This window comes from Gekko japonicus, unplaced genomic scaffold, assembly GCF_001447785.1.
Source record: "Gekko japonicus isolate JY-2015 unplaced genomic scaffold, Gekko_japonicus_V1.1 scaffold314, whole genome shotgun sequence".
Lineage (NCBI taxonomy): Eukaryota > Metazoa > Chordata > Lepidosauria > Squamata > Gekkonidae > Gekko > Gekko japonicus.
In genome coordinates, this window is record NW_015170284.1 from 1,011,784 (window position 1) to 1,032,155 (window position 20,372).

Here is a 20,372-nt window from a genome sequence, read left to right on the forward strand (position 1 = left end):
CATAACATTCTCTGAATTCACTGTCTCTGAATTTCTCAGTGATTTCTCAGAAGGAAATGGGTGTACAGTGCCAAATGTTACCATTTATGAAAACCTGATTACGGTACTGAATCATCTGTTTGTGTAAGAGTTCCCCACAATTTACAAGGGTGTCCCAGTGACTTCAGAATCCAATGATGTTTTTCTGGTAACTTCACTGAGCAACTGGGTTGCAACTGCTTTGTATCCTCTACAGAACATTACTGAGGACAAAATCAGTAGAACCGGGTTCTGCACAGGTTTTGTTTTCTTCTGCTCTTGGAGTTCATGTTCTGAAAATCGCCGAGCAGTTGTATTGCAGTTTGAACACACAATAGGATTACAGGTTCTGGGTTCCTGTCACAGTGTGGATCAGTAAAAGTAGTATTTTACAACTAGTAACAAACGAATCAGAAACTTTGAAGTTTTCCAGAGTAAAATTCCAGGTTCTGCAGATAAATAACAGACCTCATAAATCCCTCCTGGACCAGTCTTTTACCCTAATTCTGTACTGAGGCTGGTACTTTAGGGTATACTTCCCCACCATGTTATTAGACATATGCTTTACTAAGGAATATATAAAAGGTGTTCCCTCAACATTTGCTGTAACTTTTCATCCAACTGTGACATGAAAAGAAAGAGAAAAGAGATGGTAAAGGCTACTTTGTACTAAAAGCAAAATGTTGCCCTCTGTGACAAAGGGCGGCCCTGGTTAGTATTTGGATGGGAGACTACCAACGAATACCAGAGTGGCTACGCAGAGGCAGGCAATGGCAAACAACATCTGAATGTCTTGCCTTGAAAACCCTACAGGGTCATCATGTCGGTTGCAACTTGATAAAACAAACAAAGAGAGAGAATCACGGAAACATCTATGCCAAATAGGATTAAACCGTGATAACCTTACTACTCAACAACACTTAGAAATACATTTTATATTTTGTATATTTTTTAATGGACAGTGAGTTGATGGCAAGGAAAAAATATATAGTGGTCTTAAGTCACATGGAAATTCCAACTGGAACTCTAGTTTTGTCAGGACAAAGATAGGGGATCAACTATGCCTGTATTCAAACCTCCATCCACTGAACATGGAATTTTCCCACACTCATCTCCATTCCTGAAGCGCTGTCCGAGCCTCCCAGAAAGATCATTTGTGGGATTGCAAGACACATGCAGTTGGGGGGGGGACAGAAGTGAAGAGGGTCAAGGGGGTGAAATTACTCCTTTTTCTTCTTCTACAAGCACAGCTCCATTGAGGGAAATGGACAATTTCATCCCTGCTTGCTCCAACCCCCCAACCAGTGTGGCTGTTCCTCCACATGAGTCCTGCCACCCTGGGAATGATCTTTTCATGAAACAGAAGGGGCTGCTGTGATGGAAGAGGATGTGGGGAATGCCATGTGCCTTCCATGCATGGACAATTCGACTCAAACCAGAAACTCTCATGATTCAGGTCTCCATGCCCAGAATCCATAGAAAATTGACTTTTAAAATGGCCTGAGATGGCAGTGTAGTCAATTAACATGACAAGCTGGATGACATACAGGACAGTAAAAGGAGGCTTCCCATTGGACTGAGGTCTGCTGTACACAATAGCTAATGAATCTGAAATGTCCCCATGTAACATAATGTGCTGTCCTCTTTCTTGCTATCCCCCTCTTCTTCAGGAGACAGGGATTCCTACAGCCTATGCTACTGAATCACTAATCCCATGTAGTAATAATAATAATAATAATAATAATAACAATAATAACAATAATAACAATAACAACAACAACTATGGAATCACAGCGATGTGCTAACAAAAGGCATCCTTGTCCATAGAGATTACTTCAATTTGTTACGTGGAATTATACTCGTTAAAAAGTTCAGTATTTGGGAGGGTTGTGAAGGCAGAAGGAAAAAGTAAACAGATGCCAAAAATGCATAAAGAAAAGACACAAGTGAATATTGCTAGCTGATGCATTATGGCACTAAGGATTTATCAACAGAGACATGATTTCAAGCCTTAGGGTTCTGTTGTCATCAGCCCTGTTCTATCAGCATTGAGTTGCCTGCTCCCAGTGACCCTGTAATGGCAATGCTGATGAAATAATTATTTAGTGTTTTTGTATTCCTTTCCTCTTCCTTTCATTGGCTTGTATCCAGACCCTGCCTTACAGTCCTGTTCAAAAACAACAGTCCAACCTATGGCTGTGTTCCTTGACAAAGGGCCACATGTGTTTTGCAATGCATTGTGGGAGACATTGGTGGGGAAGGAGAAAAGTTTGAGTGGTCTCACAGTTAGCTTCCTTGTGTTGATGTATTTCAAGGGACAATCTGTAGCTAATGTAAAAAATACAACTATGCTTAGATTTTTAAAAGTGAGTGGGTGTACTTCAGAGGAAAGCCTGCAACAGCTATCCTTCATTTACTTAACTCCAAGAGTGAGTCATAGAATGTCAAGCCAGAAGACTTTCAGACAGTTGAATGAAGAGCTAGAAGTGGTATGCAATTCACTAGGAAGCAGATAAAATAAACAGTAAATTGGGTTATTGTATTTCCTTTCACAGAGCTAAGGAAGAATCTTTATACTTCTTTAAGACTACTAAGAATCACATCTGAATCTGCTGGATAAAATTATGATGAGCTGATAATCTCCAAAGCAGTTCACCAATGGGGTCTGTTCACTTCAGTGGAGTCTCTAGTGGCAAACAGCATTGAGGAATGGGCTGTCAAGAGAAGAAAGTGTAAAGTCATATATAAAATATGTCCCTAGAAATGTTATCACTGAACTGTGTGATTAGTTTCAGTCAAGATTATAAACATTCCTGTGCACATTATAAGGATAAAAACACTAAGTTGAAAAACTTAGAAAATGTCAGAGTTAACATATATCACTTGTTGCACAACTGAAAATCTCTTCCATCAGTAGAGTAGTGCATATTATCCTGAAGGGCATATGTAGCTGAACCCAGATAACAAAATGGAACATGTGGACTTTAAATTGCTTCTGTGTCTCCAAACTGCTGCTCACATGTACACAGTTGCAATACATTGCTCTAAACAATACATTCCATCAGCCAGCAGAGGTACCAGCTCCCAGCTTCTATCCTTTCACTATGCTTCAGTAAAACCTGTACAGAAATATTCATATATTTTCATATGGCTCAGATGCAGAAGAAGGCTTATGAAGGCCTTCGGAGCTCACTCTGGGAGTTCAATTGAGCCAGTCTGACCTGGAGGTGGGCTCCAAAGGCATTTAAATGCCTTTGGAGCTCACTCTGGCCGGGCCACAAGCTGGTGGTGGACTCCAACAGCATTTAAATGCCTTCAGAGTTCACTTTCGGTCAGGCCACCTTCCCGTAAGTAAGCTCCGAAGGTATTTAAATGCTGTTGGAGCCCGCATAAACCGTTCCACGAATCTCATGAACCTCCATGGAGGTTCATGGGCAGATCGTGGGAGACAGTTCTCCTGAACCTTGTTCACAAACCACGAACCGGGATTTGTTTGTGGGTTCATGCCCCCCTATTGTCAATGTTTTCTTGTTAGATTCTGATCAATATTCTGCCTATGAGTAGGTATACTCAGTGAAGATTCATCATATCTGACTTTATTATTCATGTGTACCAGTGAATGCTTATCCAATGCGATGATAATGATATTGGTAGCATTTATCTTTCACCCTAGTGGGAGTAGGGTGTTATTGTTCCTTTATAGTTGCTGTTATTTGGCAAAATAAATCTCTGCTGTTTTCTGATCCTCGCTCAGCAGAGTGTTATTTGCCTTAGAGTTTTTTGTAGTTAAGCTGTTAATTTAGAGTAAATTCTGGTGTGCAATTAATTCTCTGTGCTCTTAATAGCTGGTACTGTCCTGCTGCCAAGTGTAGAGTGTTAATTAATTATTGCTAACTGCTGCTGTGCTGTGGGGATTGTGATTAGAGCTCAGATATGCCTGGCAGAAGCCAGTGTTTGCAAACCAATGATGTGGGGAGAGTTAGGATTATCTTTCATCAGTTCCTTATGGGGGGGTATATGGGGTGTACATGTCCTCTGTGGGCCATCCCAGTGTATATTAGACAAGTTTCAGAATACACACAAGACCTTGTTTTCTGTACTGAACGAGGGAAGGTCAGTGGGGGAGCCACTAATTATTCATTTGTTATGGACATACCACTACCTGATTACATGAAACCACAGCACTTATAAACCTCCACATAGGTAGAAGCCCAGTTAGAACAGTCTCCCCCCAGAAACATCCAGATGGTTTCCCCAAGGCTTAGGTGGGTATTTGGCCAACCTTGCCAGATCTCCTATTGATCCCCTAGCAGATTCCAAAATAGGGAAGTATTTCAGGCCCCTGACACAACAGCCAGAGGTCCTCTCCCTCTAGCCAGAGCACAAGCTTCTCCCTTCTTTGAATGGGGAGTTATAGGCAATGAGGCAGCAGAATGGCTAGATTGCAACTAGAGGAAAAACTTGTACTGAATCAGATGAATATCATTTAAAACCCAGTAAAGAAGTACTGTGGCAGTGACAGTGGCAAAGAGGATTTATGTCTGCAAGCTTCATTGTGTGGTCATCCAGTTGACCTTTTCCAGTAGTGCTCCAACCTAGTCTCCATCTACATGGGGCCTTAGATCTTTATTTTGGACACAGAATTCCAGATCCATTCCAACCTAACTACTCTACTTTGGAATTATAGCATATAGCAGTGGCACCCAGATTGCCAGCTGGCAGCACCTAACCATGCAGACACAGTACTTGATGCGGTATACCCCAGCTACTTGTCCATGCAATCCCTACACATTTTGTCAGTCGAAGCTTTCTGTTGAAACCTTGGCCTTTATGCCCTGTTGTCAACCCTCCAGGGGAACTGGTTGGCCACTGTGTGAGACAGGATGCTGAACTAGATGAATCTCTGGTCTGATCCATCAGGGCTCTTCTTATGTTCTTAATATAGGCAAATAAATCCCACTTGGTAGTAGGATTACCATCTTGCTTCCTTGCATGACAGTTTGGTACCTCAAATAAATAACTGCAGAGTTATTGTTACAGCAAACTTCTCTGGACCTTTTATATTATGGACAGTCTCAAACCTAAAACTTTTTGGCTGAAGTAAGCAAGTGGGTGGTGGCCTATCCTAGTGCATTGGGGTGAAGTAGGTACCTATTTCAGTCTGGCTTCTTGCTCACACTGGTAAGTGACCTGTACTAGAAGAGAAGTCCTGTAGAAGTTCCTACAGGGAGGGGGCCAGGAAGGCAAAGAAGAGGGCCGGCCAGATTGGTGAAGGCAATGAGGAAGAGTGACCCTGACGATTCTCTTGGATCTCTCTGTGGCTTTTATTCCTAGTATACTTCTGGACCACCTGTGTGGGATAGGCATGAGAGATACTGCTGTGTAGTGGGTTCCTCGCCTATCCCAGAAGACAATTCAGAAGGTGAGACTGGGAGACAATTGCTCCGGTGGTTTCCATCTTGTCTTCCATGCTTTTCAACACGTATATGAAACATCTGAGTAATGTCATCTGCAATTGGAGCAACTGCAATTGGAGCATACAGTCATCGATGGGCTGCTGGCACCCAACTCTGTTTTTCCTTTCCTTTTGCAACAGGTGTGGCAGGATCATCTATGAATGACTGTCAGAGAATTTAGATGGGGTCAACAGTGTCTGTAAAGCGGCAGTTTGATAGTTTAAGAGTTCTCCTGGGCCCGTCATTGTATTTTGACACACAGATGCTGTTCTTTCAGCTTGTCTGGGGTCAGCAGCACCCAACCCGGCCTCTCCCTCCCTCCCTGCAGCTTCATTCCACACCGTGCCCAGTGGCCTTACTGGCAAGCAGGACACCACTGCCACTAAGTCCATCACTGCACAAGCCCTCCCTGCTCCCCACTCACCTGGTGAAGATAGCCAGGAAGGAAGAGGCAGTATGGACACTGGAGAGCACCCCAGGCTTCCTGACAAGAAGCAAGCCTCAATGTCCCTCTCAGAAGCTGCAGGGAGGCAGTGGCTCGGGGTGAGGTCATCACTCAGCGCAGCAGGCTCTGGGCAGCAGGAGGAAGAAGCCTCAATGGAGGCCAACTGTCAGTGCAGCAGCCCTAGCTACCACCAACCATAGCCTGGTAAGGACAGCCAAGGCCAAGGTCTCTAGCCCAGTGGAGCACCGAGGAGACCAGGAGGCAATCGTCCTGTAGAAATTCCTACAGGGAGGGGACCAAGAAGGCAAAGAAAAGTGCCAGCCAGATTGGCAAAGGCAATGTAAAGGGGTGGTACCCCATCACCCAGCCAGGTGGGAGCACACGTAGTGATGGCAAGGCCAGGGGAGTGGGGCTTGGGCTAACTGAAGGATTAGGATGGTGCTTTCAGGGAGAAAGAAGAGGACAGACGTCGGTGCTGTAACCCTTGCTCCTATCCCTTTCACCCCTGTTCTGAGGTTTGGGGAGTCCCAAAGAGGTGGGACACAGTGGTGTAGGCAAAGGGGACAGCACTAATGAGGGAGGACCCTCACACATCTTCATTTGTTAATGCCAGCTGGGAGAGGGATTAACAGAGAAATTTCATGTGTATAAATCAACATTATTCAGTTGCTTTCCTAGCAGGCAGATGGGCTGACTGTTTCTTCGGCAGCCTTACCAGCACAGCTAAGCACCTCTTGCGTATACTGCGTTCTTCTGCTGAGTGAACCTATCATGTGCCTGGCTGCTTGCACTTTCAGTTTAAATTGAGTCCCTCTAGATGTGACCATTTATTCAACCAGAGGATTAAGAAAATACTAATAGAATAAAACGCAGAAGTTGAGAGAGAGGTAGGAGATGAAATACTGGCATGCAACATATGCACTGGAAACTCAACACTGGAATCTATGCTTGAGGAGCATTCCCCTTAGAGGAGGGGAAGGATCTGTATCATGCTTAAAGTAGGGAAGGATGGCTGTTGCAATGCTTTGAGACCACTATCAGCCAGAAGGCAGCTGCTGTACCCTCTACAATGCATTGCATTTTACCTCTATCTGATGGGTAAGTCTTTGGTTGGACTGTCTTCATAAAGGACCCTGGTTTGGCCATGTTGATGCCTGAAAAATAATTTTTATTACAAAATATTGTTTTAGTAATTCTCTTTCCGTATGAGCAGAGCATGTGATTTCTTTTCTTTGTTAATATCGTAATAAGAGAGAGATGCTCATAAGACCTACTAAACATACATATATATTGATATGAGCATATATATGTGTGTGTATGTATGCACGCAAATATATAGTCCCATTGTAATGCATATGCCATCAGTCAAATATCTTTAATTTCAGATGGTAACATTAAAAAAAAATACCAAAATACTCCAAATGTTGACGACATATTGGCTATAACTTTCCATCTCGTACAATGCTACTTACCAAAGAATCTTCTCTCTTTTCTCTCTTGTTAAAATTAGTGTTTTGCCTCTTTTGTCCATTCCTCTGTCTCTTTTTCTCTCTTTCTCCTTCTTCTCTCTCTTTCTCCTTCTTCTCTTTCTCTTCTTTTTTCATCTTCTGAGACTGAAGCCTCCTTCCCTCATTTCAAACCCCCGCCGGATAACGTTACCTTTCTGTTACAGATTTTGAATACCTGCTGCCAAACAGCTTTGAGTCCGAGGGACATGTATTCATTGCTCCAAGGTAGCTTTGCGTGTGAGCTTGCCTGAGGTGTCCATTCAACCACTCTCCCCCAACACTGACCCTGGGACTGATTCAGCTCCCCTTCCCATCCCCACTTCTTACCTTTCCACACCTTTAAATATTCTATTTCATCACTCCCACCTCTCTTAGAACTGACACCTCCTCATTGTGCCAAAGTCTTGACCATCCTCCCTCTTCTTGTGTCTGTCGTATGCCTGTGTGCCACTTTGAGACTATGGCTGCCACCTGCACCTTGTTGAAACATCACTGTGGTTGGCAGCATACGGTCCCACCTTCTGTTCACTCACTTACATACGAAGAGTATATATGTATGCCTGCATATGAGGTGTATATGTACACATACATATATAGGTATAGTTTCTGAAAATCCTCACAAAACAAAGACAACCGTATTTGGATCGTGCTGGAATTATGCCCTCATGTTGGTTAAATCTGAAAACTATATCATACACAAATTTTATCCAAGGTTAAAAATAAACATTTAGAAAGCAAGAGTATCATTCACAGTCCTACCTACATACCCTGTTAAATAATTTTGGCCAACAATTTCCAAGAAAAATGTTGTTTGCTGTGAGTATGCCATTATTTATCTTGAGTGACTGGGTGTTTTTGTCTGACCCCTGATTAAATGACCTACTAATTTTTAATGTTAAAATGACATTTTGCCTTTAAAAAAAAGAGAAAGTATACTGATATTTTTGGATTCCTGAGTCACAAATAGCTAATGATCAGCAAACACTATGATAGCATGAGTTACACACTGCCCTGGTTTTTTTAGTGTAAATATATCCGAGTTCTGAAAATTTGACAATAGAACCATTGTTCTAAAATAATAATAATAATAATATGTGTTAGCAGAGATAAGACTGCTGGGCTGTACAGAAATTACTTTATAATAGAAAGGGTTATAATATTACTACCAGTCTTCTGACTTGCCATTTAATATTCAGTAATGAAAAACTATTCCATTGAAGTACATGAGAGATCACAAAAGCTACGTTTATAAATCTTAATTCTTTCAAAGTGAATTCTTTCAGACTTTTGTAATGAGATGATGATTATTTTGAGGCTCATTGACAATATTAATTAATGTCTGCCAAGTTCTATAAACCAATACTACATTTGATATCTGCAGAAAATTCAGTAATCAATGCATTATGAAACACATTGTAGGATCCTATTCGGCCCTTTCTCCTTTAATAGAGGGTAAGAAATTTTTAAGTTAATTTCTGTACATCACAAGGACCTGACAACTTTTCACAGAGCATAACTCTATCAGAGGGCAGGTGGGGAATTCCATCTTTCCATCATTCAAGATTGGTAGTCTAAGGTTCATGTATGATACACTTGTTTTAAACCAAGTAGCTTGTACTGTCCAGTATAAGCTGTGAACCCTAAAATAATAGCTTTAGTAAGTGCAATATAAAACAAACAGTGACCTTTGGCTTTTTGGGCTAAAAGCAACTATCCATATGGCATAAATAAAGAGGTTGATGTATCCAAGATCCAAATCATTGCTCAAAATTTCAGTAGTTTAAACCATAACCAAGACTCCCATAGGGAAGAAATGTAACATATCATAGTGAGGCCTATTTAAAACATCAAATAAATACTGAAACCATTTCCCCCCCTGGAAATGGTTCTCACAGCCTAGTGCCTAATCAGGTTGGTTGCTAAGTCAAAACAAATAGACCTCTGCGCCACCAGGCTGTAATGCACTGGGTCATGTGATAGCTCTTTAGTTCCAGCTGCACCATCTGTTAGCCCTTCAGCACCCATAAGAGCAGACAATATGCTAATGAGACTGTATGATATCTCATCTATACTAATATGGCCAATAGCCCATGGTAATTTTCAGAAACCATATATCACTAATGATCTATTTGTGGGTGTGCGAGCACATATATCTGTACACATTTGTGTAGATATATAGGTGGATACAGTGTTCTGTACATATAGGTCTTTGATCCACAAAATGATGAGGGTATGCAGAATGTTTTCTACCCACACAAGAAGACTTGCAATATATTGACCAAAAGCGGTTACTAAAGTAGAATAGATTTGCCTCTTAGCTACCTCCACTAGGATATGATTACAAATATTTACAGATACCGTATGGAGAATTGTATCCAGGCTCTTCACATAAATATGCTCTAAGACCACTTAACAACACAGATTCAAGACGGAAAGCTTTCTTGGGACATTTGAGACCAACAGGTGATGGCAAAGGGTTCTTAATCAATATAATAATATGTCCACAGCGAACATGGGGTGTTAAGTGGAGTGCACTATATACCTATATATCTACATTGCTGGCTTTCCTCCTTAAACTCAAAAGCATCATGTCCCTAAAAGAGTTTGTTACTGAGTCTGACTCAAGTAAGAAGTCCAACATACGTTAGTGAAACTAATATACAGCCTCATTTAACAATTCATAATGCACTGAATTCAACCAGTTGTAAACAACACAAGGATCTTTGCTGCCTTCCGCTTCCTGGTACAACCCCTACACAACGCAAAAAGCCAGTCCCGAGTGTTGGCAGATTGTTGCAATCACTAAGATTGGAACATAAATTTCCTTGGCTTGACCAATTTGTGATCTGTAGTTATAGAATTCCTTAGCTGGCAAGAAATGGACCATGTGGTCTCCAGTATGCTACAGCTGATGTTACAATGCCTTAAGAATCTAACTATGTACTCAGTGTATGCAGCTTTCTAGAAAAGAGAAGCCTTGCCAGATATGTACCTCGACATGGCAACCCCCATGGAATACTATGTCTGGGGCAGTGGTCCTCTGTATTCTTGGTGTTTGAGGGGCCCCAATGGGAAGGCTTCAGGAGTTCTGGTCCTGCTGGTGGACCTCCTGATGGCCCCTGGGTTTTGGCCATTGTGTGACACAGAGTGTTGGACTGGATGGGTCATTGGCCTGACCCAGCATGGCTTCTCTTATGTTCTTTGGAGGAACATGATACAATAGGAAGTACACTGGACAGTATTTACCCACTGCATAAGACTTTTTATTCCTCTGCTTTTTTTAAGCTGCTTTGTTCTTCTGCCTGTGCCAGCTAATCAATGCTGTCCTCCAAGAAAGTGGGAAGTGTTCCATAACTGATTTCAGATTTAGCCAATCGGTGCTATGCCTCCTGCTCCATGCAAGAAAAAGATTTTTCTGGAGTTTGATTGGGGGGGGGAGAGATGTATGTAGGCATCCTACATCTCTCATCCTGTTTGAAAAGTTTCAGAAAAGCCAGAGCCCTGCAGCCCTAAGGCATTGTTGTTCTTGATTCCTTCTGGAAATGTCATTCTTTTCCCACAGCATTTTCACATTACCCCTTTCCCCTCTCACTGGGGTAGTTTTCTTTTGCAGCCATTATCCCTAACAGGAATTCTCCAAGGCCTCCAGTCTTTTTAAAAGATTTACTACAGGTGATTAAAACCCAAAATGGATATACCACTGTGCACATTTAATTGGTTTTGTCTGCACCTTACAAATGTTGGACAGAACTAGACTAACACTTCATCCCGTCCATGCTAAATATTTAAAGATTCAGATCCTGTCAACACAGCATAGCAAAGCTTAGCCTCAAGGTTTTGTTAGGACAGCTAATTGATCACTATTATGACCAGGTCCTCTAATAATGGTAGTTTTCAAGTTTTACCCTGAATGAGTAAATAACTCCCAAGAAGGGGTGATGTGAGATACCACCACTATGCATGGAGTATGCCAACACTCCAGGTGTTCAGATGTTCCATCATAAAGAAACCTTGCCATCTGCTGTTTTTGATGTAGCATTTTCCCTCTATCACTACATAGATTTTATTTGTTAATTTGCTGTAGTCAGCTGCAAGAACCCTTAGAGGCCTCTGGAACTATAATAAACTGTGCTTAGCAAACTCATTAGCTCCCTTTTTCAGCATCAGAATGTCCAATGCAGCATTGAAAATAATTAAGAAAATCAGCCTCTAAGTTAATGTGTACCTTTACACTTCAGTCTTAAGAGGCAATGATGAATGGGACCACTCATTCGTTCTCTCCCCACCCCCACTTCCTGGATATTAACTACTAGCAATGCAAAGCCAGTAAGTCAGCCATGGTCACAAGAACTTTGCACCTACAGCTAATGGAAAACCCTCCAAAAGAAGTAAGGTGGCATAGTCCCAGGCATAGATTTGTTGTCTGCAGCAAGATCTATGGAACAATTCACCATCCTTCATGTATGTACATGCTCACAGAAGTAAAATCTTACACTCATATAATACAGCCTATTAGAAAGGGTGAGATCTGTAAGAGCATCCTCTGGACTCTGTCACTTGAATTATTTTTATATGAGACATAATGCAAGTTTCTTCTGAATGTACCTGTCTTTCTGCACTCTACAGACAGCACCTATCTATCTATATGAAGGATACAGATATGTCTAGAGTGTGTATGTGTAAGTGTGTGTAGCAATATTTCCCTTGCATAACTGTGGGACAAAGCATGGCTGGCCATCTTGTTTTCTTATTGCTAAAGAGCACTGTGGAATATTGATTTATTCCACAAATGAGACAGATCCTCGGTGTTTTCTCTCCAACCTTCCCTTCTTCCACTCCCTCCTATCCTGTCCCTCACTTCCTCTGAGTTGAGTTTTAGGGAGGAAGCGTTTTGAAATTGAATAGAATACAAAATGAAGTCAACTGACCCACCAGAGCTTTTGCAAACCAAGGGAGTGGCACTCATTTTAATGACTTGGTTTTCTGTGACCAGAGCCAGTGAAGAGACTATATTTGGCAAAGAGAGCATGTGGTGAGTTGAGCACTAGGTGAATACAGACATGCATTGGTTAGAATTCACACTATATTATTTGGGGAAGGGAGACCAAAATGCTGTGCTAAAACTAAGTAGGATAGACAGGCTGAGCTCCTCTTGCCCTTCCTATCAGGTAGGTACCTTATCCCCCTTTTATAGGAGGATGCATACATATGATGTCCCAAGCCCAACATCAATGGAAAAGCTATACAAGAAACTGAGCAGATTTGCCTCAGTGCCTCTCAGCCACAGTCACCAAGTGCTTAACCTGCTGTTTTCTCTGTTTCTGCCTGCTCACTTCACCGGTGCTCTTATGTATATGACAGTGTATGCAATTGGGACTGATGTTGCTGCCACTCATGAAGCCAGTGTGCATTACTGAATTACAGTGCACTCCACTTACACCTGCATAATCCACACTACTTTTTGAGGGTGGAACTACATGCATCAAGGCAGCCATGGGGTTCATAGTCCCATTTTTTGCTTCATAATGCTAATGAGAGGTTAGGCAGGTTAGAGGTGGACTGGGACGTTAACAGTGCAATCCTAAAAACACTTACCTAGGAGTAGGGCCCAGTGAGTAGACTTCAGTAGGATTCTGAGTAGACCAGCTTAGGATTGCTCTGTAAAACACCCCTGGAGCAAACTAAGCTAAGTGATCTTGCTGGTACAGTGGCAATGATCACAACTACACCTATTGTTATTGTTGCTGCCACCTGGGTCCGAACAGCCACCCTGTAGTACTGCTAGCACAACAGGGGCTCCTTGGCTCATCTGGCTTCTGGTTGCCAGTGGCCCTCCAGGGCAACAGCTCACCATGAACTTCCTGTTCGATTAAGGGGGCAGTCCCCTCTCCAGAGGGGAGACACCGAGAATCATTGAGAGTGGTGGTGTGGAATTTTTCCTTCATCTGCTGATTTCCCTTCACAACCCTTCTTACAGCTAGCCCCAAGGACAGAAATAATAACCCTGAGGAAGGAGTATAAGGAGGCATTGCTGTGGAGGATAGGCAGGGGAAGGGTTAAAGGCTCTCTCCTGCAGATGCCCCCTGCCTTTACATTACCATTGACCGGCAAACACAGGTTCAGAAAACATGTGTTTGTCAAGGTAATGTTCCAGTCCTAATCTATTCAAAACCCATGTTGAAATGTCACTGGCTTAGCCGATACTGTCAACCGCTTTCTTTTCAGATGACTGATCAGTTTGTCAACTGTTATCCCCCTCACTTTGTTCTTTAGTGTGATAGAGAAACAAAATTACTTTCACACATAGAGAAAGGGGTTGGGTGACATTGTTAAAGCCCAGGCTACCCTGGGGAGCTTTTCCTATATTGAGGAAGGAATCTTATAACGGTTGTTGAAAAGATAGTCAGACAACATAATGGATTGGAATGGCCTTAATAGGGGAAGATTTATGTCTGCATAGACTGGCCTGTTGTAGAAGTGGCCTGTGCAATGCATACATCTATAAACAGCAATGGCTTATGCTCTTTGTTATCTCTATTTTGTTTATTTGGGAGTATATTTGCTTTCTGTAGAGAGAATATAAGAAATGGAAGCCAGAGATAGTTTCATTTAGTAGGCACTAATGGGTATTATTCCCAAAGATACCAAAAATCCATGCTTGTATGAGTTCAGGTTTGTAACAATTTAATACCTGTATCCCAGATGCCTAATTTGCATTAGTTTGTAATGGAAATCAATGTGGTATGAATGCCATCAAATATCATTAGCTGGCTTTGTAGGTTCCAAGGGATAAATATTTTATCCTGCTCTGTATGGTATAACTGTTAGTCAATAGAGTGCCCAGGGCCAGACAGGCCATTTAACTTACAGGGTATTTTCTTGGTGGACCACTGCCCTAGAAGGCCACTGTTGGCCAAGAGCAAGCATAACGAAGCCCCAGGGACTCTGCCAACGCCTCAAGGGCCATTTGGCTCAGACACTTCACCAGCAATGACAATTGGTGTCAGCTCATAAATTGTTTCCTTTTGCACAGCTGCCAGTTTGGGAGAGAATGCAATAGATGAGCTAGTGCCCACTGTCGGCCCCACTGAGCTGAGTGGAACTGCAGCACTAGTTAGTAGCTGCACAGGGGCCTCTCAGCTTGGCTTGCTCCAGGGACATTTTCTCTTCCCAGTCCACTCCTGGGACTGCCCTCCAGTTCCTCCTCTAGAAAGACCAGATTTATAGGGAGAACATAGACTTTAGTAATATACTCTTTGCATCTTAAGCTTCCAGCTAAAAGACCTAAGGCTAAGACCAGCTAAAACCTAAGGAAGAAGGCTTAAAGGAAGTTCTAGCAATCAGGATAAAGCAGATTAAAATAAAATGTTCTGTTTTAGAACTACAAAGCCAATATTTTTGGGATCCCACGACTGTTTTCCAAAGTTGCTCAATAAGATACATTTAATAGACTGCAATAATACATACTGATAAAACCCTCAGACAATGATGTCCATGCACTAACCTATGTTGACTTCTTCCAGGGGCTTCTACGCCCCTTCTAGGTGGCACGACTTTTAAAAAGCACAGGACTCCTATCCTGGAGAGCACTGACTATCCAATTTAGTTCATTTAGTTATATTAAAGATAGTAATGGGGCCATACAGGCTAAACTGGAAGTCAGCGGAAAGGAGGAACCTCAAAGAACTTAAATGGAGGAAGATCTGTTTTTGTCACTGATCTTTCAGTACCCTAGAGTTTAAAAACTACCTATGGTCACCAAAAATTAGAGGGGAGGCACTACTGTTGCACAGATCCAAAAAACAAAACAATGCCATTTCGCAAGGCTGGTGCTATGGCCAAGAGGATATTAGGAGCTCTTTCCGGTGGTGCTTGATGGCATCAATGAATAACAGGAGTGATGGCCACAAATTTTTATATGACCATTAAATTCTCCAAGACTCTTGCCATTCCTATGTGAACTGGCTCCATATTATTTGATAGTCTTTTGCAGTTTAAGAAAGCCAAGTTTCATTAAAAAAAAGAAGACATAGCCAACCGTCCCCTTTGGCCACTTGGATTCCTAATAGGTCCCAGTTACCATGAAAGGCACATTGGTATGTTCTGTGTATGTACGTGTTTTGACTGACTCCTTCCTCCTTCACACAGAGACATCGAAACAAATAACTGACAAGTACATACAAGTAATGATATCCCATTGTACACAGCAGGGCCCTGTATAGACAGGCATCAAGCTGGGAATAATTCCCTTTAACTTTCTGTGTAGGATATGGGATGCATATGAATAAGCGTAACATACTAACCACGCCCCTTATTCCACAAATATATTGAACTAGTGCTGTCGTGCACAGTAACATATGTAGGTTACTACCTCACCGACATTGCACACAAAGTCATGATTATATCAGTTCTGAGAGAGAAAGAAACTGACAGTAACTTTTTCATCCTTCCACACTACAAATCTTTTCACCTTAATCCCAGAGAATATTGCAAAGCCCTCAACCTGTCGGATAACAACACTGAATTCCTGGAAAACTTTATCGCCCTCATGGAAAAGGTGACACCCGACTCTGAGCAATGTAAGTATTCCAGGGGCTTATAGTGGATGCACAGTCTCGTCTCAGGAAAGGCTCGGCATTAGGTGGGGTGAGAGAACTAAAGAATGGCGGATGCTTTAAATAAGCGTAGCAAAGTTCTGGTTGTTAAAATTCATATATGTGGACATAACATGCCCTGTGGCAAAATCTAAAGGATTATTTTTGCACAAGCTCCCATTTCAAAAGATGGTTGTAACATCAGTTACCTCATTATTGTGAAAGGTGGATATTAATTATCAGTGATATCAAGATTCATCAGTCCAATCATTTGATAGTGCTGCTCACCAAGGACAAATGTGGCTGCCAGTTTGCAAGACTGCCTAGCCTTATTCTGCTTTGAATCAAATCATATGGGGCTGTTGATCCTTAATCCTAGCTGTGCTGGTGGAGTTTTTTCACAAAAGCAGCTCATAAATAATAGCATATCTTTCCTAAGAAAAAAGCCCATACCAAGGCTGTAGCCACCGGGTCTCATTCTAGGTCAGGTCAGCCGACTTGCACAGCTGAGGGCTTTAAAAAGCTGGGAAGGGGTTGACCCCCCCCCCCATTCCTTGCAAGCACGCACTACCAGTGCAGACCCAGGTTTGCAGCCACAAACTTTATTCAAGGGCTCGACAGGTAGCAGGTTCTCCCAGGTCCATTCCAGCATTCCCTTGACCCGGTTGCCTAAACTCCCTCACCTATCCCATGACGCCACAGCTGCCTCACTCTCTGCCTTGTGCTCCTTGCACAACTTCCACCACCCAGCTCCTCAATGCAACCATTCTTAAATCCTCCCCCAGTGTCTGCCTTGCAGCTGGATGGCTAGGGAGTTTGTCCTTGACATCCCCGACAGGCTCTCCACTTTGGGTACGCCCTCTCCTGACTTGGCAGCTCCAGTCCCTAGGAACCACCCTCTCCCTCGCCAGTGACTTCCAGCCAAACACAAGCCACGGTCTTACTGCCTCCAGCTGGTTCTTTTTTGAGTCCCTCAAAGGCGCCTCCCCCCTCCCCAGTGCCACAAAGGCAAACAAACCCTTCTCATCAATCAGATAAAAAGCCATGAGATTACACTGCAAATAAAATATTGGCTGATATTATGCATTCGTTAAAACTGTAGGTAGTTCACTGTCATTCAGAAATTAACTAAGAAGGCTGTGTGCCTTCCTCGAGAATGTTGGAAGCAAACCTAGGCTTGTCTTTCAACCAGTTACCTTACTGCAGCAAGGCATGCGGACTTAAGGGATGTCTGCAGAGCTGAATTAGAATCCAAAAAAGCTGAGCAGTAGGACTAATTGGCAGCCCCATAGCCAGAAAATTTTCAGGGAGGAGGTGGGTGCAGGGGTGCGTGTGTCATCAGTGTGGTGACGTGATTTGTGATGTCACCCATAAGTGGCCCAATGATTAGCCGGCTCTCCTTCTCCCTCTCCATTTGTGGAGCAGCCTCCAGGAATGGAGAGGGAGAAGGGAGCCAAGGAGACAGGCAGGGAAGCAGGTGGCAAGTAGAAAGAGGTGATGGCCCCTCTTTCTGCTAACCACCCGCTGCCCTGCCTGCCTGCTTCCTTGGCTCTCCCTCAGCAGCAGTATGGTGGATAAACTGGCTGGCGTAGGCACACTTTGGTGCCAGGGTGGGAATGGCCCACCCTGGTGCCTCACTGTGTCTGCGCCAGCCAGCCCAGCTTCTACACTGCTGCTGAGGGAGAGCCAAGGGGGCAGGCAGGTGCGTCTCTTTTCTGATGGGGCTCCCTGGGGGTTGGGGAGGGAGTCTGGCATCTTCTTGGGGAGGGCTGGGGGTCATCCATGGGGACATGCCTTCAAAAGTGCCCCCTCTTGTGGCTATGGGCCTGCTAATTGGTGAGCAGCAAATTTTCCGTGGGATTGGTGGACTAACGGCATTGAGAACAATGGCCATACAAGCCTTGGCTTCTATGTTTGTTGACCCTCCAGGACAACTGGTTAGCCATTATATGAAATATTTTGTTAGAGTAGATGGACCAGTGGTCTGCTCCAGCAGGGCTCTTCTTAATGTTTTAACAGTGCCGGGATGAGTAATCAACAACTATAACAAGAGCCTTGTGTCTACCTGTGTCTGATGAAGTGGGCTCTGATCCATAAAAGTCTATACTAGAATAAAAAATTTAAAAATCTGAAAAATAAAGAGCCACAAGGTTCCTATTTATTTCTACTGCAATAGACTAGCATAGGCATCTCACTGAAATGTTTTGACAAAGCCGTGAAAAATAGCATAAGCCCTAGAATATGCTAACAGACCTAAATGTCCACTCTAGAGAGTTTCTTACTCTTGCGAACACCCATCGACAGAATAAGTATGTGTTAAGGCCACACAGCAGCCCTTTTTATGCACAGATAACCTCTGCAGGGCATTCTAACTAATACCCGGAAGTGTCCACAATATGCTACATAGCAGGTTTTATGTCAGACCTCAGTTGTTGCTGGAGCAAATGAGAAGAAGGTTCTTCAAGCAGAGAGGAAGACAGCAAACAAGAATACAAGGAAAAATGGACTCCCATCTATCACACCCAAATGGGGAGAAATCCCTTTCTTAGATAGCTGGTGGGCAAGACTTTGGCTTGCTGTACATTCATCTTTCCTTTCTCTTCCAAGGTAACAACTTCCTCCTTCACAACCTTATCCTGGACACAGGAATAACACAACAGCTGGTAGAGAGAGTATGGAAGAATCAAGACCTAAACACGTAAATATGATCTTAGTTCAGTACTTTGGTGCCCCAGAAGAAATTGCCTTCTAGCTGGAAAAAAGGAATTTTACTCAGCAGACTTCACCATGAACCCTTCTTGCAGAATGGAAACTGAGCTGGCGATCAGAAAGGGACAATACTCACTGTTTACCGAGCCACTTCATAATATGTGTAGTTGAGTCTTCAGAGCTTAAAGCAGTGTGAACTGCCATTAAATGGTAAGAGCAGGAAAGTAATTAGCTACACTGCACAGGGGTTTGGGCTTGATGAGGTCAAGGCACTGCTGAGGAGCGGCTTATGCTGGTGGAGCTCTACCATTAGCACAGTCCATGCGCTGAAGTGCTCACTGGATGCTTCCTGTACAGTTACAGTGGCCAATACCCATGCTAGAGGCACCTGGCAAAGATAGATTGTTGAGGAAGGGACTATTGGCATAAAGCGGTTGTAACTCTGTCTCTACCTCGTTATAGGTACAGCCTCCTTGCTGTGTTTGTTGCCACTGATGGTGGCATCACCCGCATTTTCCCTAACAAGTAAGTATCCCTTATTACCTGTACGGACCTGAGTACAATTGCATATTTGAAGAGGATAAAAATGAGTCGAGGTACATTTTATTGGGCCGAAAAATATTGCTGAAAGAATATGCTAGTTTTTCAGCTAGACCCCTCACTCAGACAAGATAGAAAAGTAGTGGGGTCTGGTAAACAGTCTGTGGTGTTATGTCAGGCTATGGTTTAATTTAGTATTCGTTTTATTTAAAACATTTCTGTGCTATTTTTCGGGGATGTGGAATGGTATAGTGTATCCCAGTCTCATCAGATCTTGGAAGCTAAGCAGAGTCAGATTTTGCACAGGAAGGCAATGGGAATGGCAAACCACATGTGGTTAATCACTTGCCTTGAAAATCCTAAGGGGTTGCCAATAAGTTGGCTGCAACTGGGTGGCACTGCACACACACACACACACACACAAATACACATTACTGTTCCACCTAAACATCAAAACTTTAAAACATTTCAACATTAAAACAAAATAATCTCCGTTTTAATTTTTAAAAGGCAAGATTGTAGTCCTCATAGGTATTTTTAAAAGAATGATAAAATGTGGCTCTAATGCCAGTCTGAATGTTGGTGAAACATATTGTTTGCTTACATCCCTGTTTACAACAAATGTATATATCCTGACCCTTTGGCATCTCTGAGAGCACCTGGGGACACCTCCACTGGAAACTCTTTCTTAAGTAATGTTGTCCAGCCTTGATTGACGGGGGGGACTCATCTATACACAAAACGAAATGTCTGCCAAAATAGTGTGACATTCTATGGGGCTTGTTAATTTCATTTAAGAGCTGCAGAAGATTGGGAAGAGGATCGAGAGCCCTTCAATGCCAGCTTCTATCGGAGGAGCTTAGATAACAAAGGCTACATCTTTAAGCCCCCTTACCGGGATCGTAAGTATGACCCTACACAGGATCTCCAGAGAGATGAGGTGGGTTTTTTGGCCTGCCCTCAAATAGTAAGGGAGGGTTCTTTATGTTTGGAATGCTCTTTATAAGCCTGATGCTCTCTGTAGCACCTGATGTCTGGTTGTGGGCTGCAAGGCAGTAAATGCTGCTTCTTAAGTGCTCAGAGCTTGCACTCAGGGAATGTG

At 43.0% G+C, this 20,372-nt stretch overlaps 1 protein-coding gene across 1 annotated transcript in view; it reads left to right on the plus strand.

The window, feature by feature from the left end:
* CACNA2D2 (calcium channel, voltage-dependent, alpha 2/delta subunit 2) overlaps window positions 1-20,372 on the plus strand; it is an 871,471-nt gene that overhangs the window by 834,253 nt on the left and 16,846 nt on the right. The window contains exons 24-28 of the mRNA XM_015417855.1: window positions 7,592-7,652; window positions 15,909-16,006; window positions 18,629-18,719; window positions 19,193-19,255; window positions 20,069-20,172. Of these exons, the coding sequence (XP_015273341.1) occupies window positions 7,592-7,652; window positions 15,909-16,006; window positions 18,629-18,719; window positions 19,193-19,255; window positions 20,069-20,172 (417 nt within the window). The remainder of the gene's footprint in view (window positions 1-7,591; window positions 7,653-15,908; window positions 16,007-18,628; window positions 18,720-19,192; window positions 19,256-20,068; window positions 20,173-20,372) is intronic.